At 43.4% G+C, this 26,870-nt stretch overlaps 1 protein-coding gene across 2 annotated transcripts in view; it reads left to right on the top strand.

The window, feature by feature from the left end:
- Nucleotides 1-26,870, top strand: part of scai (suppressor of cancer cell invasion) — an 836,016-nt gene that overhangs the window by 715,131 nt on the left and 94,015 nt on the right. For both annotated transcript variants that reach the window (XM_077497223.1, XM_077497222.1), the window contains one exon: nt 12,552-12,630. In XM_077497223.1, the coding sequence (XP_077353349.1) occupies nt 12,552-12,630 (79 nt within the window). The remainder of the gene's footprint in view (nt 1-12,551; nt 12,631-26,870) is intronic.

The raw sequence follows: 26,870 nt of genomic DNA, 5'->3' as shown, positions 1-26,870 counted from the left end.
ATCCTGCCATCTTGGATCGCTAGCTAATACTAATACTTTACCTGAGAGAAAATAATAAAACAGCTGTTTATTCATTTTGGGAGTGAATGGAGTTGTCAGAAAGCTGGTTTGTAATCTATTAATAAACTTTGACTGACCTATCTGACTGTTTTGTTGACATTCCCTTTAGTGCAGCACCATCTAATGGATGCATAACGTAACCTCAGCCTATACTTTAGCGCCTTTATATGGAAAAAGTTTTAAAATATGTAATTCATTGAAAGTGCGCCTTATAATACGGTATACCTTATATATGGAAAAAGTTTTAAAATATGTCATTCATTGAAGGTGCGCCTTATAATGCGGTGCGCCTTATAGTCGTGAAAATACGGTATTTTAGTATTATGGCAAAGCATACTAAAGATGACAGTGCTGTGTATCATGCCCAACAGTGTGTAGCTAATGAGACATAAATCTGGTGACATGAAGGACGTGTGTGCCACTTGGTACAAAAGTTTGATTTTGGCAAAGCTACATGTACTTTTGGCTGCAGTGCTTCATTTTGGAGGATATGTGAGGGGTTTTGCAGTTTGGGTGTCTGGTTTTAGCAATTGGAAAAAACTGTAAGGAGGGAGACATCTGGCTGCAGACAGCTCCGTTTAGAAAAAATGCAAGTGTGTTTTTCTCGGACGCACTTGACGAGTCTCAAAAAGATCCACACCCACGTGAGTGTAGGGATGGGTACCGAAGATGGTACTTATGTGGTAAGTATTGATTGGGATCGGTACTTCCAATTACCCATTCACGTAAAATAAAATGGTGCCATGTTTCGGTACTGAAGCACGTCGTTTTCCATAGTGCACTTGAACGCAACATTATATGCAAATTATGCACCCGGCAATGCTGACGTCCCCCACTTGAGGGAGCCGAGCCGGTCTGGAGCCACGGGGTCGGTCGGCGGAAGCGACTGGCGGCGAGCGGGTGCCGCGGCCCCGCTGGCAGCTCAGCTGAGAGACCGACTGCCCAACCCGCAGGTGCCACCTCTTCTTTCTCGGCCCACAACGCAGCATTCACTCAACCGGGTCCAGGCTGAGCCGCAGCCGATGGACGCCAACATTTCTGGGTTTGGGAATGAGCGAGACTTTTTATGCCGCTCGACAAGCCAAACAAACATATACAGTTCATAAAGTATGGAAGCCCAAAAGTGTCAAAATTCAATAAATAAAAAGGTCATTTTGAAATAACTATCCTTTTGATAAATAACAGACAATTATTTAATATGGCCATTAAATTTTAAAATGAGGTGTTAGTATTATTATGAAAAGTGTTATGCCATTCTTTAATATGTAACAAATATTTTATTTTGATTAAATATTTCAGAATTTTAACGTCATACTTTTTAAAAAATAATGACATTTAATTTATTTTCAAGGTTTTAGAAGATAAGAAAACGTTGTTTTACAAAGTCAGTTTTTATTTCATAATGTCCTTTTCCACAATGGTCTTCTTTTACATAATGGCGTTTTACAGCCGAATGATTTGGCCTGTCAATCAAATTACATGAGGCGGAGCCAGTTACGTGATTGGCTGAGTCCCTTATACAGACATGAGCAGCAGCACTTGCAGTATCGATTCACGCGTGGAGAGTTTGGTGCCTGATGAGGAGCCACGGCGGTCACAGGCTTGCTAAAGCATGGATACGGAAGATAAGTCACTTTCAGAAGTACTCCAAGAAGTGGCAAATCGTTTAGAATCGGATCATAAAGTAAAGGCCTTGTTAAACTTCTGCGCCAGGCTACGGGGTCGGCGTCACGCCGTTCTCGGCTCACACAGGTGGTCCCACCCACTGACTTTGATTGACAGGCCAAGTCATTAGGCTGTAAAACGCCATTATGTAAAAGAAGACCATTGTGGAAAAGGACATTATGAAATAAAAACGGACTTTGTAAAACAATGTTTTCTTATCTTATAAAACCTTGAAAATAAATTAAATGTCATTATTTTTAAAAAGTATGACGTTAAAATAATCATTATGAAATATTTAATCCAAATAAAATATTTGTTACATATTAAAGAATAGCATCACACTTTTCATAATAATACTAACACCCCATTTTAATATTTAATGTCCATATTACATAATTGTCCGTTATTTATCAAAAGGATAGTTATTTCAAAAAGGCCTTTATATTTATTGAATTTTGACACTTTTGGGCTTCCATAATACCTTTATTTAGGAAAGCCTCCGCACCCGGCGGAAGCTGGAAATGTCCGCTTCCCCGGAATCAGCGCACGGCTGGGAGCGACCCCACCGAATAGAATGATGACAGAAGGTAAACGGCTTCACCATCGTTAAGGTATATAAACATTGTAATTTGGATGTACAGTAGGCTACTACTCTTGACTATATTTACAATCGCGAAAGTTTGTGGCCAAAATGTAGCGAGCATTACAGACCACGTCGGGTGCAGTCAAATGATTAATTTGAACACAATTATTCTCTTTGTTCACATCATGTCCCCTTCCAACTGTTATATATTTTTTTTACTATATTGAGTGCAAAGTGGGTTGGAACTTCAAACTCATTGTGCGGCATGTGGCAGCCTTTATGTTAAGTTCTGGAAAAATAACTCCATAAAAAACAAAAACATCAATTATTAATTGATATATTTGCTGTTTAACCTCGTTCCTGTGTTATTCGTTGCATAGAACTTTGCTTTACACTTTTTGTAATATTAATTTATCTGTATTAGCTATACTTAAGTAATTGTAAAATGTTATACATTTGTTTTTTTTACTATTCCTCTCTGGCTCATTTGTTTTTTTGTTATTTGTCAAAGTCTATATATTTAAAAGTAATTGTTAAATTGATTAGAAAAAAAATACTGTTACATAACGATGAACATTTATTTCATCCAAATAAATAAATAAAATTGGGAAAAAAAAGAAAAAATAAAAGGAAAAAAAAGAATAAAACGAAAACAAGAACACAAATGTACCGAAAATTAGTACCGTTGAGTACCGGTATCGATTCCCAGGTACCAAGTATCGGAACAGTATCGGTTCAAATGTGAAAGGTACCCGTCCCTACATGAGTGCGGATTCCAAAATAAAAGCATGTTATAAATGCAAGTAAGAAAATTCACACACACATTTGATCAATGTGTGTGTGTTTCATGTCATTTGTGTTCATAAATCCCAAAACGTGTGTGTGTTTTGTGCCAGATCTGCGTGCGAATCGCAAAGCATGAGTTTTTCGTGTCAGATGTTTGTGTGCATCGAAAATGTGTGTGTTTGTCGTGCCAGATGTGTTTATGAATCCCACAATGTGTGTATACTCATTATGAGACTGATCTGGTTCCATAGAAGCTTATGGTCAAGCCAAGTTAATTTGTAAAGCCCTTCACACATCACACAAGAGTCTCAAAGGACTTCACATGCCCACATTTGACAAATATTAACAACATCCCCTGATCGAACCACAATAGGGTAAGGGAAAAAAACAAAAAAACAAAAAAAAAACACCAGGGGAATGAGAAACCTTGAGAAGGGACCCCAAATGTGGTTATCACCTTACCAGGCTGCAATAGATGCCGAATGGGCAACAATGTACATAGTTTGTAATACTAAACTATATTAACTAGAATAGTGAAGATGTCATCAGGGAAGTGGGTCCTCCTCCAAATCCAGCCTGGTAGGTTGGGGCAGCTACCTCCATGGCATCAATCAATCAACTTTATTTGTATAACACATTTAAAACTCCACAGGGGAGCCAAAGTGCTGCATATAAAAAGGAAAATAGCGTGCTTTTAGACGTGAATTAAAAACCTGGAGTGAAGTGGCCTGTCTAACATGTAGTGGTAATTGATTCCACAACTTGGGAGCAGCAATCGCGAACACTCCGTCACCTCTAAGCTTTTGTCTTGTTTTAGGAACTGCCAGAAGCAACTGGTATTAATAATCGGTGTGGGCTGGAAGGGTGAAGCAACTCTGATAAATAGGGAGGCGCAAGATTATTCAAACATTTAAAAACAAAAAACAGAAGCTTAAAATTAATTCGATAGTCAAATGAAGTGATGCTAAAATAGGGGTAATGTGCTCACGCCTACGGGTCTGAGTAAGCAGACGAGCAGCAGAGTTTTGTATAAGCTGCAGACGGGCAAGAGCAGTCTGACTAATTCCTACAGACAAAGAATTACAATAATCAAGACGAGTTGTAATAAAAGCATGAATCAACCTTTCCAAATCCAGTCTTGACAAAATTGGTTTCACCTTGGCTATCTGGCGAAGCTGATAAAAACTTTTCTGTACAACAGAGCTAATCTGCTTCTCAAATTTAAAATCAGAGTCGAACTTGACACCCAAATTTGTGACACAGTCCCTGAGATAAGGTGCTAGTTGGACCAAGGTCCACACTAGCAGAGGAAGAGCTACTTGGTCCAAACAACATCACTTCAGTCTTTTCGTCATGCAAACTCAACAAATTAAAAGAAAGCCAGGATTTAATATCGTTTAGACAGTCAGTAAGTTGTTGTATTGTACTGTTCTGGGCCAAGGGAAAATAGTTCTGACAATCATCATCATAAAAATGAAATGAAATACCATTTTTTTCTAAAAACAGAACCAAGAGGTAATAAATAGAGAGCAAATAAAAGAGGGCCAAGAATTGACCCCTGTGGAACCCCATCTAGAAGAGGAGCTTGAGAGGACACAAAATTGTCAGTTTTTACACAAAAGCTCCTATCCTTTTAGTACGACCAGAACAATTCGAGGGCGACGCTTTGAATGCCCACATAATGCTCAAGACGAGAAATTAAAATGTCATGATCTACGGTATCGAACGCAGCGGACAAATCAAGGAGAACCAGAACAACAAACTTTCCAGAGTCTGTGGATAAAAATATATCATTTGATACCCTCAGGAGAGCAGACTGTGCTATGACTTGCTTTAAAACCAGACTGAAACAATTGAGTGATACCGTTTTGCTCCAGAAACGGTAACAACTCAGAGTAGACAACCTTTTCTATTATGAGAGATATAGAAATGGGCCTAAAATTAGCACAAATAAGGGGGTCGAGGTCTGTTTTTTTTTTTTTTTTTTTTTTTTTTTTTAAGTAGAGGTCGTACGACTGCATGTTTAAAATCACCTGGTACAGTACCAATAAAAAGGCTATAATTAATGAAATTAAAACACACTGCTTTGTCAGTTTGTTGCAGCCATTCATCAGTTAGAGATATACCGAATACCCTTTTTCTTTATTGAGTATCTGTCTGAAGATGGTTCACTTAAAATAATTCCGAATCTGTTTAAACATAAACCACTCCATCAGTTTCCTCTGGACATGTAAGGTGCTGATGAGTCTTCTATTTTATTTTAGCCAGAAGGAGCAACTTTTGATATTTTCGACGAACTTGGATAAATAAAACATAAATTGAAAGTATGACATAAAGGCTTGACCACTGATTTAGCGGCAACCTTTAGAAGTTTAGCAGTAATATAGTCAATTCCACAAGGTTTATCACAGTTTATCACAGTTAATAAGTATTTTTTTAAATCATCATATCAGGTTAAAAAATAAATAAATAAATAAATAAATAAATAAATAAATAAATGAAAAGTTCTTATCAAACATCATTTGTTCTTTTATTATTGATTCTGACAGTCACACTGTCACGTTTCAGTTGGTTTGGGTTTTTGTTTTATTTTGGTGAGTGTTGGTTGTCTGGTGTTCCTGTCTTCTTCCCCAGTCTCGTTATGGTTAACCTTGTCCACCTGCTTGTGTCTTCCCTTCCTGGTGTGTATTGCTGATTGGTTCCCCCTCCCTGCTGTGTCTCCCAGGTGTGTCCTGTTATTGTCATTAGTGTTTGTATAAGGGAGTGGTGTTTGTCTCACGCGGGTGTGGGAGCATTGTTTGATGTTTTTTCGTTTGATGGTTGAGTGTCTTCATGTGTAATCACAGTGGTGTCTGTATTGCCAAGTCTGCTAAGTCGTCCACGCCAAGTCTGCCTAGTTTTCCACGTCAAGTCTGCCTAGTCTTCCACGTCAAATCTGCTAAGTCTTCCACGTCAAGTCTGCTAAGTCTTCAACGTCAGCCACGCCAAGTCTTCAACGTCAGCCACGCCAAGTCTTCAACGTCAGCCACGCCAAGTCTTCAACGTCAGCCACGCCAAGTCTTCAACGTCGGCCACGCCAAGTCTTCAACGTCGGCCACGCCAAGTCTTCAACGTCGGCCACGCCAAGTCTTCAACGTCGGCCACGCCAAGTCTTCAACGTCGGCCACGCCAAGTCTTCAACGTCAGCCACGCCAAGTCTTCAACGTCAGCCACGCCAAGTCTTCAACGTCAGTCACGCCAAGTCTTCACGTCAGCCACGCCAAGTCTTCAGCGTCAGCCACGCCAAGTCTTCAGCATCACGCCACGCCAAGTCTTCAGCATCACGCCACGCCAAGTCTTCAGCATCACGCCACGCCAAGTCTTCAGCATCACGCCACGCCAAGTCTTCAGCATCACGCCACGCCAAGTCTTCTGCATCACGCCACGCCAAGTCTTCTGCATCACGCCACGCCAAGTCTTCTGCATCACGCCACGCCAAGTCTTCTGCATCACGCCACGCCAAGTCTCCGCCATGATCTGTGTCCACGTCCAGCCTAGCCTACTCCCCTTCAGTCCCGTCCAGTCCTTCCCCGTCATAGTCAATAAAGTTCATTACCTCATCTTACCAGTCTGTCTTCCCGCCTGTTTCCACCGCTTTTGGGTCCATCCACTACACCTTCGTGACAGAATGCTCCCACCAACCCGGACCCAGTGGTGGTTCCAAGTCTCCGTTCCGGCTCCGCGCCGGATTCAAGTCCCCGTTCCGGCTCCGCGCCGGCCTCAGGACCCCGTTCCGGCTCCGCGCCGGCCTCAGGACCCCGTTCCGGCTCCGCGCCGGCCTCAGGACCCCGTTCCGGCTCCGCGCCGGCCTCAGGACCCCGTTCCGGCGCCCCGCCGGCCTCAGGACCCCGTTCCGGCGCCCCGCCGGCTCCAGGTCCTCGTCCCGGCACCTCGGCAGCCCATGAAGGCCACGCCTGTGCCGCTGCTGCCGCTTCAGCCCCTGGCCTCTTTGCCTGTGCCGCTGCTGCCGCTTCAGCCCCTGGCCACTTCGTCGCTGCCGGCCCCGGATGCAACGCCTGTGCCGCTGCCGCCGAAGCCCCTGGCCGCTTCGCCTGTGCCGCTGCCGCCGCAGCCCCGGGCCGCTTCGCCTGTTCCGCTGCCGCCGCAGCCCCGGGCCGCTTCGCCTGTGCCGCCGCAGCCCCTGGCCGCTTCGCCTGTGCCGCTGCCGCCGCAGCCCCTGGCCGCTTCGCCTGTGCCGCTGCCGCCGCAGCCCCTGGCCGCTTCGCCTGTGCCGCTGCCGCCGCAGCCCCTGGCCGCTTCGCCTGTGCCGCGGCCGCCGCAGCCCCTGGCCGCTTCGCCTGTGCCGCTGCCGCCGCCGCCGCAGCCCCTGGCCGCTTCGCCTGTGCCGCTGCCGCCGCAGCCCCTGGCCGCTTCGCCTGTGCCGCTGCCGCCGCAGCCCCTGGCCGCTTCGCCTGTGCCGCTGCCGCCGCAGCCCCTGGCCGCTTCGCCTGTGCCGCTGCCGCTGCCGCCGCAGCCCCTGGCCGCTTCGCCTGTGCCGCTGCATGCCCTGGCCGCTTCGCCTGTGCCGCTGCCGCCGCAGCCCCTGGCCGCTTCGCCTGTGCCGCCTAAGCCCCTGGCGTCTCAGGTCCCCTTGTCGCGGCCAATTGGCATCTCAGGTCCCCTCGTCATGGCAGAGTTGCCGCTTTCTCCAGTTTCCTCGTCTCTGCCCCAGCCAAAGTCCCCAGCTTCCTCGTCTCTGTCCCAGCCAAAGTCCCCAGCTTCCTCGCCTCCACCCCTGCCAAAGTCTCCGGTCTTGGGATCCTCCCCGGACACCGCGGTAATGGCGGCCGACCCGGGACCCAGCGCCAGGCGGCGCTAGAGAAGGGCCCACCGCGGGAACCGGCCACGCCAAGTCTTCTGCATCACGCCACGCCAAGTCTTCTGCATCACGCTACGCCAAGTCTTCTGCATCACGCCACGCCAAGTCTTCTGCATCACGCCACGCCAAGTCTCCGCCATGATCTGTGTCCACGTCCAGCCTAGCCTACTCCCCTTCAGTCCTTCCCCGTCATAGTCAATAAAGTTCATTACCTCATCTTACCAGTCTGTCTTCCCGCCTGTTTCCACCGCTTTTGGGTCCATCCACTACACCTTCGTGACACACACACCTGCCCCATGATCAATTTTGGCATTTCATTTCCCATAATTTTCACATTTTCTTGATAGTAATTATTAAATTATTTAAGAATATATAATTATATAATTATTAAATAGGTTGCAACTTATAATATTCGATTCATAAATGAGGGCATTTCACTAATGTTTCTTCAACCCAGCAGTTCATTTTTTGATACCCTCTTCAATACCCTTGATACCCTTCCTCAACAGATGCGTCCCTTTTCAAGGACGCATCTGTTGAGGAAGGACGCATCTGTACTTGCTCCTGCACTCGCTCGTGAATCTAACTACTTATTAATTTTTGCATTGGGATTTTTTAACTACATTGTTGCAGAATGCCTGGTGGAAAAAGAGCTGACGAGAATGAGGAGATAAAATCTTCTCTTGAAAAAACGAATTACCGAATTACTTGAAATGAAGAAGAGCATTGAGCCACTTCTTCAGGAAATACAGCAATTGAAGACAGAGACACAGGAAAAAGATCTACGCATTGTTGCCTTGGAACAAAAAGTGGATGATTTGGAACAAAATCTTCGTATCAACGATGTGATAGTCACCAGTATCAAGATCAAGCCGCGCCGTGGCCCTTTGAGAGCTGCGGCGAGCACGAGCATAGAAGATTCTGACCAATCTTCAGGGAACGAGACTGTGGAACAGCAAATGACACTTCAACTCAGAGATTTGGGATTAACTGTTGATCCTGCGCACATTCAGATGTGCTTTTCGCTTCCAACTGGAGGGACACGACCACCGGCAGTTCTGATCGGGTTTGTTGACAGAAAGAAAAAGATTGCTCTTCTGAGAGACCGTCACAAGCTTCGTGGGAAACATGTCTACATCAACGAAAACCTCACCAAACGAAATGCTGACATCGCCAAAAAGGCACGACAAATGAGAAAGAATGGACTTATCGAAAGCACATGGACAAAAGACTGCCGAATTTTTATTCAAACTAAAGATAACTCTGGTCAACGAAAAACAAGAATCGTGAAAGGAGCTGAGGAATTGGCAGTGCTTGAGAGACAACAGTAATTCACAATATCACAACAACAACAACATCACTAATTACCCAAAGATGAAAAAAACTCTCTGCAGTCGCATAAACATTCCACAGCTCAGACAGGATCTAAGCTTGGTTAGCTCTGCAGGTGGTCACACAACCACCAACATAGCTCTTTTGAAGCCGCTGACCAGGTGCCAAAGGAATTTATGCGTCTGCCGAAGGAGGTTTATTCAAGCCGACTTCCCGGAGCCCGAGAAAACGCCTTAAATGAATTAGAATATACAAACGACTGATCAAAGGAATGTTTATGACCTTCCTTATCAACCAGGGGGGACTCTCTGGCGTCGCCCCTCCATGGGGCACTCCTGGAACATCTAGATGGAGCAACAGCACCGTCAAGTGGTGAAACTTGGAACTCTCCTTAGTGACAATTCATACAAGTAACCGCATTTTACACATTTATACCATGAGAATTCTTGACAGAAAACTGAACTACGAATGATTCATGTTATGTCTTTGTGTGTATGAACGTCCTATTTCATTTGTACTCCATAAGGAATGAAAGGTAATCAATATCTTTCAGTTACGTCAGATTAGGCTCAGGAACGACCTCACAAATTAGTTTATAATGCATTAATTACGATGTGTGTTAAACGGGTTGTGTGGGAAAACTGATTTGCCAGACTGACCAAATTTAATGCCAAATTATTAATCCCTTTAATAATTTGCTTTTTTAAGTCTGCGTGAGCGAACAGAAGGGTTTGCCACCACCTACTGGAGCCCCGCCCATAGACTTTAAAAAGACTAGGGGGCCCCCCTCTCTCCCTCTCTTCCCCCGATGCCTCTTCACGATCGCTCTCTCTCCCGCTTCTTCTACTGAAACATCCTCAGGCCAACTACCTGCAAGTTTCCCAGACTGCTCCCACTCTTTGTTCCTGGCAGCAACCATTGCCACGAGAGCAGAGCTCCACGCCACGCCAGTTTGCAGGTGCAAACTGCAACGCTGACCCCAAAGAGACTCTTTTACTCCCCTTTTCTCTTTTTTTTTTCTTTTTTGACACCACCGGTGACTGTCCGCCAGCAGCGAGCTCCGCGGCCCTGGGGTACACTTGCAACGTACCACTGGACTCAAGGTTGTGCACCTAAGCCGCACCGCATCTCACCTGCTATTCGGTGGCGCCCCGCCGCTGTGCAAGCACACCTCCAACGGCGGGCCTTCCCCGTACGCAGGCACGCCGCGAACCGAGCTCCAACACCTGGAGTCGGACAGCCGTCCGGCAGAACTAACCGCCGGAGCAACATCTCGCCGACCAATCAAGGGACGAGCCACGCAACTACGTCAGCCCCCGAGCGGCTCCCTTGCTCACCTGTGGAATAGCCACTTTTTGATTTTCGTTCCTTTTTGAACGAACATTGACTATTTTTCCCGCTTTTTCAAAAGACCGCCCATTTCTGCTCATTCGACGCGGCACCCATTCTCGTAAGTCCACGTTTGATTCCCAACTCGGCATACCCCTGTGTGCAACTTACGTTTGAAACATATCACAGATCTGGCTGGTCAAATTTCTCTTTTCCTGTTTCCTGATTCATTCCCATTCCTTCCTTATTTTCATGAGCTTTATTTTGATTTCTTTTCTTCTGACGGTAGGATAGTTAGTTAGGCAGTGTTTTGATTCTGTAGTGTAGCAATCGTGAATAAATGCATGTTTTATTAACTCTATTCTGCCTAAGTCATCTGTGTTTCCGAGTGGATTATTATTCTTTTGTTAGTACAACGAACCACTGAATATCGAGTGAGGCGACTTTAGATTATAAATGACTGATGAAGAAAGGATTTTGGTCGTTGTTTGCTCCTGTTAACCCAAAGCAAAGCCAACGTGGTGCCCCTAGATGTTATCGAGGTAAATACAATTTACCTCTGTAACGTCCAGATTATTAATTTGTCTAAAAGTCGACCCAATTATCGCTACACAGTCAAGGCTATATGATAAGGCTGTATTGTGGCTACAATGAAACTGCTGTCAATACGCAAAATGGGGTTGGTGGTCTGGTTCCTGGAATGCGGCTGGCGTGGGCCGCTCTGCTGGGTGAACTAGGCTGGGCAGCGCACAGGAGTCATCAGATCGACAACGTGCTAGCAACCAGTGGTGCTACCTGACCAGAATCGAGGCTGAAATTGCTTGAATGTGTGAAAGCTGATCCGAGGTCAGCGAAGACCCTACTGGTGAAAGAGAAGAATTGCGCTTGCCTTGGCTGCTCGCCTGGCGGGGTTGGCCTGCTGGTGGCGTCTGGGAACCGACTCACCAGTTCCAAATGACTGGGACAAGCCACAATCTACACACGGATATTCAAGATGAACTGAGCGAGCAGTGTCTGGGATAGTATGGGATGGATAACGATAAAAATGAATGACTATTCTAAATAATGTATATGATTGATGCCTTATAGTAATGGGTCAATGGGGACGGGTCTCGAATAAGCTTCGGCTTCTACCAGTCAGCCCTTCTTTCGGATGTCAATGTTGCAAATGATGTGATGTGATTGATGTAAGCTGTAATGTGTCCGAAAGGAAAAAATGAATAAACTAAACTAAATTAAACTAAACTATTGTTTTCCGTATTTGTTTTCTATTTTTACCACATTTGTGAAATTCATTTTGTTACTATTTTTTTCTTTTGCCTATTCATTTCTATCCTTGTAAGTGAATTTACTGTCAGTTAGATGCGCTAATTGTGTTACTCAGAATTATTTTCGTTGAACGGTTATCAGAAAACCAATCAATATTCATGTCTGCAAGTATAAATATTTCATCCTTCGTATAGATACTATATATATATATATATATGGGGCGGCACGGTAGTCGAGTGGTTAGCACGTCCGCTTCCCAGTTCTGAGGTCTCCGGTTCGAGTCCAGGCTCGGACCTTCCTGGGTGGAGTTTGCATGTTCTCCCCGTGCCCGCGTGGGTCTTCTCCGGGTACTCCGGTCTCCTCCCACATTCCAAAGACATGCATGGCAGGTTAATTGGGCGCTCCGAATTGTCCCTAGGTGTGCGTGTGAGTGTGGATGGTTGTTCGTCTCTGTGTGCCCTGCGATGGGTTGGCAACCAGTCCAGGGTGTCCCCCGCCTACTGCCCAGAGCCAGCTGAGATAGGCGCAAGCACCCCCGCGACCCTTGTGAGGAATAAGCGGTCAAGAAAATGGATGGATGGATGGATATATATATGTACTTGCATGTACCTATTTATATAGTCGTGCTAAATAGCCCTATTGTGTAACTTGTATTACTTTTAATTTCAGGAATTGCCAGCAAACAGTGTTCTACTTGTCTACCTATCAGCAACCGGAATCTTTCCATCTGTAAATTCAGAAAGTGAAGGTAAGTGTATTGTTGGCAGTGATGTCACTAACGCATTACTTTAATCTGATTACTTTGTTTTTTTTTTTTTTGTTTTTTTTTCCAAGAGCTCAGAATTGTTCATTCGGTAGTCTTACCGATTCAACGTCTTATCATCATTGCTCTTTTTTTTTTTTTTTGTGTGTGTGTGTGTGCGTGCGTTTGCGTGCGTGCGTTTGCGTGCGTGCGTGCGTTTGCGTGCGTGTGCGTGCAAATACGTATAAATTTATACTCATTAATTCACCTAAAGCCTTATAAATATCCCATTACCCTTCGCCTTAACCAGGTACTTCAGAATCTTGCCAGAGTCGTGAAGTTTAAATGGTCAGGAGACCAGAGAAAAGGTCAGAAAAAAATAAAGAGAAAAGAAAGATAAATCAAAGTGAAATCCAGCACCGACCAAACACTTCCTGCCTTCCCCATGATTACAAAATCAAAGTCTTACGCCAACCCCGGAAGCCTCTAAATTCCAGCAAATTTAGCGAGATCTCAAGAGACCAGAGGAAAAACTAAAGAGAGGAAGGAGGGAAGGATCGATAAGGCAGAGTGAGATCCATAGAAGCCAGTACATCCAATCCATCAAAGTGAAATCCAGCACCAACAAAACCCCTCCTGCGTGGTTACAAAACCAGAGTCTTATGCCAACCCCAGAAACCTCAAACTTCCAATAAATTGAGATCTCAAGTGACCAGAGGAAAAACTAAAGAGAGGAAGGAGGGAAGGATAGATAAAGCAAAGTGAGATCCACAGACACCAGCACCCACTGATTCAAGGGGCTGTGGGAGGGAGAGGCTACTTCTGTTGAGTTTCAGTAGATGCTGGTGCGACGGATCTGGCATGCATAAGGACCACCACCAAAGAAAGAAAGCCGTCAACCGCGGTCCAGCAAAGCGAGCACCCCCCCCCCGAAACCCCCAGGCCGCGGCAGCACCAAGTCCACCCCCAAGCCACCTGAGCGGACACCGGTCGGCAAGCCGACCCAGACGCCCGGAACACCCCCGCCACAGCCCCGGCCCACACCCCCGAGCCCAAGGCCGCAGAACGAGGCCCAGCGGGCCCCCACAGCGCCCCACCGGTCCCCAGCCCCCACCCCCCCACGACCCCCCCGCACCCCACCCAAACCCGCCACCCACCACGACCCAGGCCCCACCACCCCCGGCCCCCAAACCCCCGAACACACCCCGACCCCCAACACCCAACCCCCCACCCACCCATACCTCCACCCCCCCTCAAACAATACGACCGCCAACCCCCCCGCGAGCCCCCCCCCCCACCCCCGGAAACCGGCACCGGGCAGCAGCGCAGAGAGGGAAAACGTGCCCACCCCACCTCCAGCCGTGCGAGAGTAGCACAGCGGCGGGAGGGGGGAAGCAGAGGAGGAAGCACCAGGGGAAAAGGCGGAGTACCAGAACACCAAGCCCGGTGGGGAGAGGCCCCGGTCGTCACGCCAGCGTACTAGTGACACCTAACCCTGTTACTGAGTCCGCCAGCTCGCCGACTGGCGAACTCTACCCTTACACCGTGAATGTGGCCCCACCCAGTGTATATACAAGTGTGTGCGTGTGGTGCATTAAAATTGGGAGTGAGTCGGAGCAGAGGGAAAAAATTTCCCCTACACCGACACACCCGCATCCCCCCCCCCCCAAAAAGAAGGAGGGACAGAGTGGTGGGGCAGGGACACAGATGGGGGGGACCACAGCGCTGCCAGGCACTGCAGTCCATCCCCTCTGATGGCTCCCCGCCCCAACTCACCCCTCCCCTTGGACATGAAGTGCATTAAAATTGGAGGGGAGTTGAAGGGTGAAGACGGTGTTTCCACCCTTCCCCACCCCACCAAGAAATGTGTTGTTTGCCCTATGTGTATATTTACAAAGTGTATTGTGCAAAACTAGTGAAGTGAGTAAGAGGAGCGACCAGCGGGGCCTCACCCAACCCGGCGGGTGTAGGTGGCACGCCCGTCCCCCAGCACCCCCCACCCCACCCATCTGGCACCACAATAAGACCAGCCTCCGGAGCCCGCCCGGGGCGGCAGGAGTTCTACCGGAGTGGGGCAGGCCTCAAACCCCCGCCCGGCCCCCGGAGCCCGACGCCCGGGCCGGGGAGGGAGCCCCAGGCCCAGGGAGAGGGAGGGGGAGGGGGCGGGGGGCCGACAGGGAAGGGGGGAGGGGGAAGCGGGGGGAAGACGACAAGAAGGCGAAAGGGCGGCTGCAGGGCAGGAGGGGGGGGGGGGGGGTGGGAGGGCGACAAGGGAAAAGGGACCGGGAGGCAGAGGAGGATGGGCGGGAGGAGGCGAGGAGGGAGAGGCGACGGGGGGGAGGAAGGGGGAGGGGAGAGGGAGCCACGGGGCACACCAGAGGCCCACCCGCCCCGAACCGCGCCCGCCGGGCACGGAGCAGCGGACCGCGCCGGGACGGCGCCGCCCCGGGCACCAGGGAAAGCACCCCAACACCGCACCCCACAGGGGGCCCAGGGAGCGGCCAAGACAACAACCGCTACCGAGCAGACAACGGGGGGGGGGGCAGAACCACCCCCGCCCGACCACGGGGGACGGCGTCAAGAAAATTGACTAATTAGCATGCAGTAACACCAAGTGTTGATGCTTAGTGCCCACTAGAAATAACTCTTAAGGAGTTAGTGAGTATAGTGTCGTATAGTGTGGTGTGCTCGAGCCCACTAGCAGCAACTAGGTTCCTGACTATATAAAAATAAAACCAATCAGATACAAAATACCAAATACAGAAGCAGCGAAAACAGAAGTTGTAACGATGTGGTGGCTCTCGTTAACAGGCAGAATCTTGGCAGGATTAAGTTGCCAAATTAAGATTAAAATATTCTATGTACATAGACCATATTTGTTTAAATCTTGATACTTGATTTTTATTTAAGGCAGAGATTTTTTCCATTGAGATATAATTTATTAGTAAGTTTAACCAGTGGTCGATATTTAGAGATTGTTTATTTTTCCAATTGACAAGGATTATTTTTTTAGCAATAGTAAGGGCTATAAATATAGATTGGGATTGTTTACATGGTAGCTCAGTTATTGTTAAGTCACCTAGTAAACACAATCTTGGAGATAAAGGAAGCCTACAGTTTAATATATCAGCGAGCTTTTCCAAGATTTTAGTCCAGAAATGCAGCACTGGAGTACATGACCATAAAGCATGAAGATAAGTATCGGCAGTGTTTTGTGAGCACTGGAGACAAATGTCGGAGTCAGAGAGTCCCATTTTTTTCATCATATATTGTGTAATATATGTTCTATGAAGTATCTTATATTGGATAAGTTGCAAATTTGTCTGTTTGGTCATTTTAAATACATTTTCACAGATTTGGGTCCAAAAGTCTGGTTCCGGAACTATAGACAAGTCTTTTTCCCATTTTAAAGTCGGTAAATACGTTTTATTTGTGTATAAAAATAACTTATATATTTTTGATATTTTCTTTATTGTTGTTGGAGAAAGCTTTATAATATCTTTAGCTAAGACAGGCAGTTGGAGCGTGTCCTGAAGTGTTGGGATTTGTTTCTTAACCATATTTTTAACTTGCAGATAATGTAAGAAATTTCCATTTTTTATTTCATATTTCTGGACCAAGTTTGTATATGATATAAACTTATTATCTGAGAAAAGATGATGAAGGTGTGTAATTCCTTTCTGCTCCCATAAGCTTAAATGGAACGACTGATTATTAAGTTGAAAGTCGGGGTTATGCCAAATGGGAGAGAGCCCACAGGGCGCCAATTGGGAGTTTGTAATTTCTAATGCCTTCCACCAGGCAGTCAGGGTCGCGGCTATCATTGGGTTTTTAAAACAATTATGTCGTTTTATTGATTTTGTAATAAAGAGTAAATCTAACAGTCTAAGATTATTACAATCCTTCTGCTCCAATTCCAACCAACAGTTAGTATCTCTGTTGGGTTGTGTCCATAGCACAAGATATTGTAGTTGATTAGCTATATAATAGTACATAAAGTTTGGTGCCTCTAAACCTCCTTTAGATTTACTTTCCTGAAGAGTAGATAGACTAATTTTAGCTTTTTTTTTTATTCCAATAGAATTTTATGATAGCAGAGTCCAGCGATTGGAACCAGTTAGACGTAGGTTTAAATGGAATCATTGAAAATAAATAATTAATCTTTGGTAAAACTTTCATTTTTATAGTAGCTATCCGTCCTATTAAAGAGATCGGAAGATTATTCCAGCGCTCCAGATCACTACGGATACTGTCCAATAACGGTAAAAAATTTAAAGAAGTTAATTCAGTTAACTTTGGTGAAATTTTAACACCTAAGTATTTTAAATTACCTGTAGGAAAGGAGTAGTGTGGATCCTGACTTGTAGGATTCCATGAATTTTCTGTGATAGGTAATAATGTTGATTTTGTCCAGTTAATAGAGTAATCTGATAAGTGAGAGAATTTAGTTATTAGGTTAAATGCTTCCCCTAGCGAGATAGCAGGTTCTTCTAAATAGAGTAGTATATCATCGGCATATAGATTAATTTTATGTTCTATTGTCCCGGAGTGGATTCCTTGGATCCGTCTATCCTGACGTATAGCTAATGCAAGCGGCTCAATAAATATAGCAAATAATAAAGGAGACATTGGGCACCCTTGTCTTGTTCCCCTTTGTAGAGTAAAACTCTGTGATGTAATCCCATTAGTAGTAACTGTAGCTTTAGGAGAATCATATAATATTGAGACCCATTGAATGAATGACTCCCCGAAGCCGAATTTATTTAAGACAGCAAAGAGGAAGGACCAGTTAACTTTATCGAAGGCTTTTTCTGCATCCAGCGAAATAACAACTGCCTTTTTATCATACCGCTGTGACATACTCATCAAGTTAAAGAGCCTCCTAATATTATTAGTAGAATGACGACCTTTAATAAAACCTGTTTGATCGCTATGAATAATTGTCGAGATTACTGTCTCTAGTCGAGATGCCAAGGCCTTAGCGATAATTTTAATTTCGGTATTAATTCGTGATATCGGTCGGTAACTTGACGGGAGGGTGGGGTCTTTTTCTGGCTTTAATAAAAGTTTAATTGCTGCTATATTCATATCTTGACGTATATCACCCTTACTTTTAATTTCAGTTACTACTCTTAGAAATAATGGAGCAAACATTAACCAGAAATGTTTAAAAAATATAGCCGGATAGCCGTCTGGACCAGGTGCTCTGCCATTAGGCATACTGTCTAAAGCACGATACAACTCATCTATAGTAAGCGGGGCATCTAGAATATCTTTATGTTCAATAGATAACTGAGGTATATTTAAGCTATTTAGGAATACCTCAATATGTTCAGGGTTAGGTCTATTAATTTCTGAGTATAGATTTCGATAATAGTTATAAAAAATATGGTTAATTTCTTTTGGTGATTGTGTGCATTCACCATTTATATCTTTAATAGCCGTTATAAGAGATTTTTCCCGATTCCGTTGAAGTTGATTTGCCAGGAATTTACCTGATTTATTATTATGTTCAAAATTATTATATCTCAACTGTTGTATTATAAACTCTGTCTTTTTAGATAACATGTTATCTAACTGTATTTTTATATTCTGTAGTTCTATCCATATTTGATTATTTTGGTTTAATGCATATTCATCCGTTGTTTAATTTTATCTTCCAGGTATTTTTCTAATTTTTGATCCTGTTTCTTTTTATAAGTTGAATATGATATAATTTTCCCTCTAATTACCGCTTTTCCTGCTTCCCAGAGAAGAGATGGAGATATATTTGGAGAGTCATTTATTTCCAAAAAATCTGCCCACTCCCTTCTAATAATTTTATCAAACTCTACGTCTTTCAGTAATGAGATGTTAAAACGCCATATCGGGGGAAGTTTAAAGGTAGAGTCAATTTGTAGAGTGAGAGAGACTGGTGCATGATCACTTATAATTATAGAATGTATTTTTATAGCAGTTTTATCAACAATAGAATTATTTGTAAGGAAAAAATCAATTCTTGAGAATGATCGGTGCACCGCAGAGAAGAAAGTAAATTCCTTCTTAGTTGGGTTTTGAAGTCTCCAGCCATCGCTGAGGCCAAAATCCTCCATATATTCATCTATTACTTTAAATAAATAATTTTTCTTCTGATTTTTGTAAGTGGGTTTCTTGTAGGAGACAAATATCTGCCTTAAATTTTGAGAGATGGTCTAAAATTTTTATTCTTTTTGCCTGGGAGCGAGCGCCACACACATTCCAGGAGACCAGAACTAATTTCTGCACACGAGCAATATAGACTCAGTCTTATGTATACATCTATATAAGCTGCTTATTAATATTAACATATTGTAGGATAGCAAAAGAGTAATTAGGCAATTTATATAATTTATATAAAGAGAGAGATAGCAAGTAGATAAGTATAATAGTGAAGAAACGAGGGGGGAAGTGAGTGTGAAGGAAATCTGTGGGGGATTCAACATAACAATACACCAGTAAATAGTGACCTAAGCGAGATTATTATTTTTATTATTATTATTATTTTTATTTTTTTAAGAATATATTTTTATATTATTATTATTATTATCATTATTATTATTATTATAGCCTATACATGATCTAAATTCATATTCTCAGTTTCGTAACCCATTATCCATACATATACATACATATACATACACATATACATACATATACATATATATACATATATACACATATACATACACATACATATACATACGTCAAATAATCACACAATACTCGGCTCTACCAATTATCAGTTAGAACAGCCCAGGGGTCGAGGTTGGGTTTCGGAATAGCTGGCCGTCGATATATAATTTATCAACGACCATCGAAGTCCGTTTACCCTCCTGTCTATTTTGTTTCATTATAGGAAACAGTACTTTTCTCCGCTCGTTTATCTCTCTTGGGAATTGATCATTCATCCCGAAAGATGTCCCTTTGAGCTCCCGTCCTTTACTTTTTACCAATTCTTTATGTTTAAAATGTTCGAACTTAGCAATAATAGGACGGGGCTTATTGCCCTTACAAGCTCCGAGCCGGTGTACACGGTGAAAAGAGATATTATTTACCGTCTCCTGAGGGATCTTTAGCGATAATGTCATAAATTTTTTTTATCTCGCCCTCTGGATTATCTGGGGTATTTTCGGATATACCTGAAAATATTAGATTTTCCCGCATACTACGGGATTGAACATCTAAGACCGTTTCCTTTAGCATTTTGTTTTCCTTTTTAATCGTCTCCAACTCGGCTGTGTCAGCGACGAGAGAGGAGCGTAGCTCGGAATTATCTCGTTGGAGATCGCTTACCTGTTGGCTAATGAATTCCAAACTTGCCTTTAATTTTTTGACGTCCTCGCGGTTAAGACAGAGGACGTCAAGTTTTTTATTTATGGAATCCAGCATACTCACCGATACGTCGGCGGTTACTAAATCGTCCGTGTCTGTTGACGAGTCATTTTTCCTTTTTTTCGAAGGATTATCACGACTAGCCGCCAGATCATCCATCGCGCAGCTATAAAAATAATCGTCAATAAAGCGTTCGAGGTCGTCCACACTGGATAATATTTCCGATCTTTCTTAGAAAAGAAAAAAAATCGAATTTATCTAATCATTAAATTCGGGTTTAATTAGAAATATAAAGCTAATTCTATTTTAGCAGCAGGACGCCGCCATGTTAGATTTTCCCAGTCTCGCTACCAGTCTCGCGATAGTCACAGCATCTCGCGGTAGTGTGTGACCTAGAGTTCTGATTACTTTCTTTCAATAACGAGCAATCTAACAAGTAAATTTTTCCAAACCAGTAATCTGATTAAAGTTACTTTCCTAAGTGGCTGTACGTTAATAATTTTTTTTATTACCTCGTAATGTATGTAGAATGAAGAATATTGTTAAAGCAGCTATATGGAAGATTTAAAATTTCAAATCGCTACTGCCACCTGCGGCCGAAAACAAACTGCACGCTCGTACACGCTGCATGCACTCGTACGTGCACGACCTCATTACTGAAGTCTCAGAGGCTGGACTCTTCATATCCAATTACCTATATTTTAAGAGGTATTTTCAGAGGTAAGAAGTTTTATAATGTTATACAAAGCTGGCCACTTCACGTTATGAGACTCTCGATCCCTACTAAACAATTGATGTCCACGGGACGTGCAGATCATATTGCATTAGTCAGTCGAAGACCAGTTTTGTACTGTACTCCAAAACTTTGTGCAAATTACGTCAATTAATTGTAATTAATTAGCCGATAGGTTGGCCGTCATTTATGGAAATTGACGATTGAGAAAAACATATAGACCCCTTCACTGCTTATTGTGATATAGCTGTGAATGGTATCGCCATTCACTAGTAGCGTTCACATTTCGCTAGCATGATGTAGGTTGTTGTCACGGAGGAAAATAACGCAACATTTAGCGTGATTGAAACGCCCCGGAATGAAACGTCTGTTCTTCATAAAGTCATACTTTTCTATTTCATTCAAATTTGTCCACTTCATTTCACCCCAAGTTACGACCGAGAAGGGATCGATCTTGAGGTTACTGCTAATTGAAAGCAACACTTTTTTTTTTTTTTTTTTTTTTTCCCCGTCTCAATGTCAAGATACTCGCTTCTAAGCTTTTGGAGTAGAAAGAACGCTAGTTGTAAATCTTTTTTCTAATCCAAGTCCGATCTCAACTATCTCCACCGCTGAAATGTCAAATTGATGTTCACTCTCGTTCTTGCCCAGCGTTGGTCACTATCAAGTTTAGATTTTTTTTTTTTAGATGTTTCTTTATTTTATTTTTTTTTAGCCTTCCAGGAGGTAACGGCGGGTGTCTGGGGCACGCTAGATGCAGATGGTGGTTCCTACTGAGTAGATTCAATTGCAGCGAAAAGCTGTACTGTACGAGTTCCGCCTTTGCGACTACAGGAAACAATGAACGAGCACGCGCGTGACGTCACATCCCGCATTCCTAATGGTCCAACCTAAGAAGTCATCATCCTGGCTAGGTGCCAATATCAAATTTACAAGTCTCAATTGCAAAGGGTTAAATAACCCAATTAAGCGTAGCAAGATTTTACATTACTTGCGTCATCTTGATGCACGTGTTATTTATTTGCAGGAAACCCATTTGAGAGATAAATTGAAGAAAAGCTGGATTGGTGAAATTTTTCTTTCCTCCTTTTCTAGCAAGTCAAGAGGGGTGGCTATCTTGTTACACAGGGATATTCCATTCGTTCATTTTAAGACAATTACAGACTCTACTGGCAGATTCATAATTGTTTTAGGACACATCTGTGATGTTAAGGTTGCCCTGGTAAATGTGTACGCACCTAACTGGGATGATGAATCCTTTTTTGTGCGCTTCTTTTCAAAGATATCAGACCTGGTTGAATATAGATTGATTATGGGAGGGGATTTTAATTGTTTGTTGGACCCTCTTTTAGATCGATCGTCCTCAACACTCTTTGTCTAAATCAGCCAAAATTATTCATTCTTTTATGAGTGAGTTTGATGTTATTGATCAGTGGCGTTTCTTTAATCCAGGTGAACGTACACACTTTTTTTTTTTTTTTTTTTCAAATGTCTATCGTACATATACTCGAATTGATTTCTTCCCAATTGACAGTAGGCTGTTGACATCGATCTCAGACTGTGAATATGATGCCATTTTGGTGTCGGATCATGCTTCTGTCTCCATGAATATTCATTTCCAGGATTGTATTAACTCTAGACCGCCTTGGCGCCTCGCTACTCACTTATTGTTAGATGATGACTTTGTTAATTTTGCTTCTGAACGGATTGATTTTTTCTTTCAAGTTAATAAAACGCCGGAGGTGACTGCTTTTGTGGTGTGGGAAACTATGAAGGCCTTTATAAGGGGGGAAATTATTTCTTATGGGGCCCACCGCAGGAAAAAGGTGAAACAGAAGCTGACTGAGTTGACGCAGCGCATTGCGCTTTTAGACTCCTTATATGCTGTTTCGAAAGACCCAGATACCTTTAAGGAACGAATATCTTTGCAAGCCGAATATGATCTTGTTATTTCACAGCAGACAACTGAACTTTTTCTCCGTTCAAGATCCAACTTTTATGAACAGGGAGACAGAACAAGTAAATTGTTGGCCCATCGGCGACGTCAGATCTCTGCATCTCTGCTGATCCCTCAAATTGAAACGGACTCAGGGGTGACATCGAACCCATTGGAAATTAACAAAACACTGATGGAATTCTATAAACAATTGTATTCTTCTTACTGTTCTCTTTTGCCCACAGACCTGACCTCTTTTTTTGAGAAAATTGATACGCCAACCCTAGATCAAACTATAACTGAGGAGTTGGAGCGGCCAATTACAATGGCTGAACTGGAGGCAGCAGTAAGATCATTGCAGAGTGGCAGAAGCCCAGGACCAGATGGTTTTCCGGTCAGTTTTTATAAAACCTTTTGGAAACAGCTGGCTCCACATTTATTAGATATGTTTATAGAGTCTTTTGATTTAGGTTCACTCCCCCAAACTTTGAATCAAGCTTGTATCTCGTTGCTTTTAAAGAAAGGTAAGGACACTAAGTTATGTAGCTCGTATCGCCCTATTAGCTTGTTAAACGTTGATTTGAAACAGCTGGCTCCACATTTATTAGATATGTTTATAGAGTCTTTTGATTTAGGTTCACTCCTCCAAACTTTGAATCAAGCTTGTATCTCGTTGCTTTTAAAGAAAGGTAAGGACACTAAGTTATGTAGCTCGTATCGCCCTATTAGCTTGTTAAACGTTGATTTTAAAATGTTGTCCAAATTATTGGCCAGGCGCCTGGAAAAGGTCCTACCCTCTATAATATCCACGGATCAAACGGGGTTCATTCGTGATAGACATTCTTTTTTTTAATCTCAGGAGGGTCTTTAATTTGGTTTACAACCCCTCATCGACTGCTTTACCAGAAGCGTTGATATCTTATCCGGGGCATAAGCAGGTATGGGGTCGAGTTGAAGGTGGCATTATATGCTGATGATCTTTTGCTGTTCGTGTCTGATCTTTCTAAATCTATACCTGCGGCTCTTTCTCTCTTAGAGGCATTTGGGAAAATATCGGGATACAGATTGAATCTGGGAAAAAGTGAAGTTTTTGCAGTTAATAAGAAGGCCAAGGAATACCCACTTGAAAATTTTCCATTTAAGATCTCTAACTCAGGATTTACCTATCTTGGTGTATACGAAGCAGACACATTGTCTAATCTATATAAGAAAAATTTCATACCGTTGTTGTCACGAGTCAAATCTGATTTTGAGCGATGATCCCTCTTGAATCTTTCTTTTGCGGCTAAGATTAACACTGTGAAAATGAATGTTTTTCCACGTTTTTTATATCTTTTTCAAAGTATTCCGATCTTTCTTCCACTTTCACTTTTCATTTTGGCTTTTATTTGGGGCAAGAAACCTCCTAGAGTACGACTTCAAGTGTTACAAAGGCCCAAGGCATTGGGTGGAACTTTCTGTATTTTTACTGGGCGACAAATGTGAGAAACTTGACTTATTGGGTCTGGGATGAGGATGCTGGGAGAGGTCCACCATGGCTGGCTATGGAAATCAATTCTGTTCGTCCGGTGTCCTTGAAGGCCTTATTGTATTCTCCTCTGAGGTCATCTTCCTCTAGCTATTCTAAAAATGCGGTGGTATCCTCCTCTCTGAAAATTTGGGCACAATTAGTTGGCACTTTGGCTTGCAATCACTTTCTGTTGGAGCGCCACTTGCATCAAATCACACTTTTCCTCCATCCTTATTGGATAACAGTTTTTCCTTATGGGCTAGGCTGGGTATAAAAACATTTCGGGATTTGTATATTGATTCTGTATTTACTTCTTTTCAACAATTGACGAATAAATTCTTGCTTCCCAAGGCACAATTTTTCAGGTACCTCCAGGTACGACACTTTGTTCGCAGCTCATTCTTAGTATTTCCAGCTCTCCCAGATCCCTCTGATATTGAGGAGTTTTTGAAACCGCTCACTTCAATGAAGGGAGCAATCTCGCTTATTTATCTGAACATTTGTAACCTTAGTAAAAGCTCCCCCTCCGTGTTGAGGTCTGTGTGGGAGACAGATTTGGGGGGAACTATTTCAGATGAGGTTTGGAGGGAGGTTTTATATCGGGTGCACTTCCTCAATTTGCGCAAGGCATTGTTTTATGCAATGTTGTATCTTACATAGAGCTCATTACACTAAGGTTCGGCTTGCAAAGATGTTTGATTCGGTATCCCCTCAATGTGATCAATGTCAACAGGACGCAGCAGACTACTTGCATATGTTTTAGGGTTGCTCCTCTTTGTATAATTTCTGGTCTGATATATTTAACACACTATCCAATGTTGCTGGGAGAAAGATTGATCCAGACACCTTGACTGCTCTTTTTGGAGTGTGCCCTTCTTGTTCTGACCTTTCATCTGAGATGAGGAATATGATGGCATTCACGACATTGCTTGCCAGGAGATTGATTCTGTTGAGGTGGAAGTCTCCAGCTCAACCTACCTACACTGAATGGGTCAGGGAAGTTCTTTATTTTCTAAAATTGGAAAAGATTAGACTAACGTTATCCAAAAAAGCATTGTCATTTAATAAGGTATGGACTCCCTTTTTGTCCTTTGTTAACACTGCAAATTGTCAGATTTTGCCTCAGTAAGGCCTTTCTGTTCACCTTAATTTAGAGGAAGAAAATGTTTTTTTGTCTTCTTTTTTTCTTTTTTGATTGTTTATCCACACATATGTTCTCTTTATTAATGTACAGATGTGCATTTGTTTTGCCTGAAATCTGTATTTTATGAGTTTTTTTTACTTTCATATGTGCTGGTTTGCCTGGGGTAGGTGACGGGGTGGGTGAATTGGGATGGGGATTTGTTTGGTTGTTTAAGTGTTAGGTTTTTTTCTTCTTTGTTGTAAATCCTGTTGGACATTGACATCTTTTTCTATGTGAAAACTCAATAAACAGAAAGTTTAAAAATAAATAAATAAATAAATAAAAGTCTCTAAGTACCCAAATTGCTCCGCGGCCCGTCCACTTCCATTCAAACGTTATTTCCTTCCGCCGTCCATGGTGGGGCAAATGGTCAATATAAGCAGATATAATATAAGCTTGCCCTGACGAAGGCCTACCAAGGCCGAAACGCGTAGACAATTTTTCATCAACTGGCCATGTTGTAATAAAGGCCTTTCACGTGCTAACCCTTTGAGTGTCTCAGTTTTTTTCTCTTTTTTGGACATGCAGAATATTGTTGTCTATTTCGAAGATAATTTCGAGGAGAAAATGTTTCTCTTGCATCTGGGATTGACGTCACATCGCATGTCATGTTTTCTCAGCGGAAGACGCAACGCCGGGTCACGTGTACCAACAAGTGTAAGAGGCGAGCGCTAGCCTAGGAGTCTGGCCAAATGTTTGTTTTCTAGGAGTCTGTGTAAAACATTGCGTACATGGCTAACATGCTCCTCACGTGAGTGAGAAAAGATCAGTATATCATCCAGATAAACAAAAATAACCCTGTTCAAGATATCTCTAAGCACATCATTCACAAGCACTTGGAAGACGGCGGGAGCATTGGTCAAACCAAAAGGCATTACCAGATATTCGAAATGTCCTAGATGCGTGTTTAAAGCGGTCTTCCACTCGTCCCCTTCGCGGACATGGACCAGATGGTAGGCATTTTTCAAGTGCAGCTTTGTGAAAATCATCACTTCCTGCCGGGGGTTGAATGCAGAGTCTATTAAGGGGTTTAGGGTACTTATTTTTGATAGTTATGTTATTCAACCTTGTATAGTCTATGCATGGAGGAAGAAAACAATCCTTCTTTTTGACGAAGAAGAAACCCGCCCTACCGGAGACGAGGAAGGTCGAATTGGTTGTACAACCACCTGGATGGTAGAGGATCTCCAGGGTGGAGATCAATTGCACAGTCATAAGGCTTGTGGGGTGATAGTGTTTGCAGATGATTTGCTAAATACCTCCTTTAGTTTGTGGTATTCGAGGGGTACCTTAGACAGGTCTTTGGAGGAACTGTGCTGGAGGCCCGGGCTGGAACAGCTGGCTATAGACATGAGCGTGGAAATATGTGCTCCAGCTCCGGATTGTCGATGTTGCCCAGTCGATATGGAGTCAATGGTGAAGTTATCACAAACAGTTCAATTGTTTCATGATGGTTACTGGAATGAGTTAGCTTGAGGAGGTTCATTCTTATGAGTAACTGTCTCTAGCAAAGTGCCATCGACCGCATGAAATC

Source organism: Festucalex cinctus, chromosome 15 (genome assembly GCF_051991245.1).
Source record: "Festucalex cinctus isolate MCC-2025b chromosome 15, RoL_Fcin_1.0, whole genome shotgun sequence".
Classification (NCBI taxonomy): domain Eukaryota; kingdom Metazoa; phylum Chordata; class Actinopteri; order Syngnathiformes; family Syngnathidae; genus Festucalex; species Festucalex cinctus.
The sequence above is the reverse complement of the archived record's forward strand: the minus strand, read 5'-3'. Positions and strand labels throughout refer to the sequence as shown.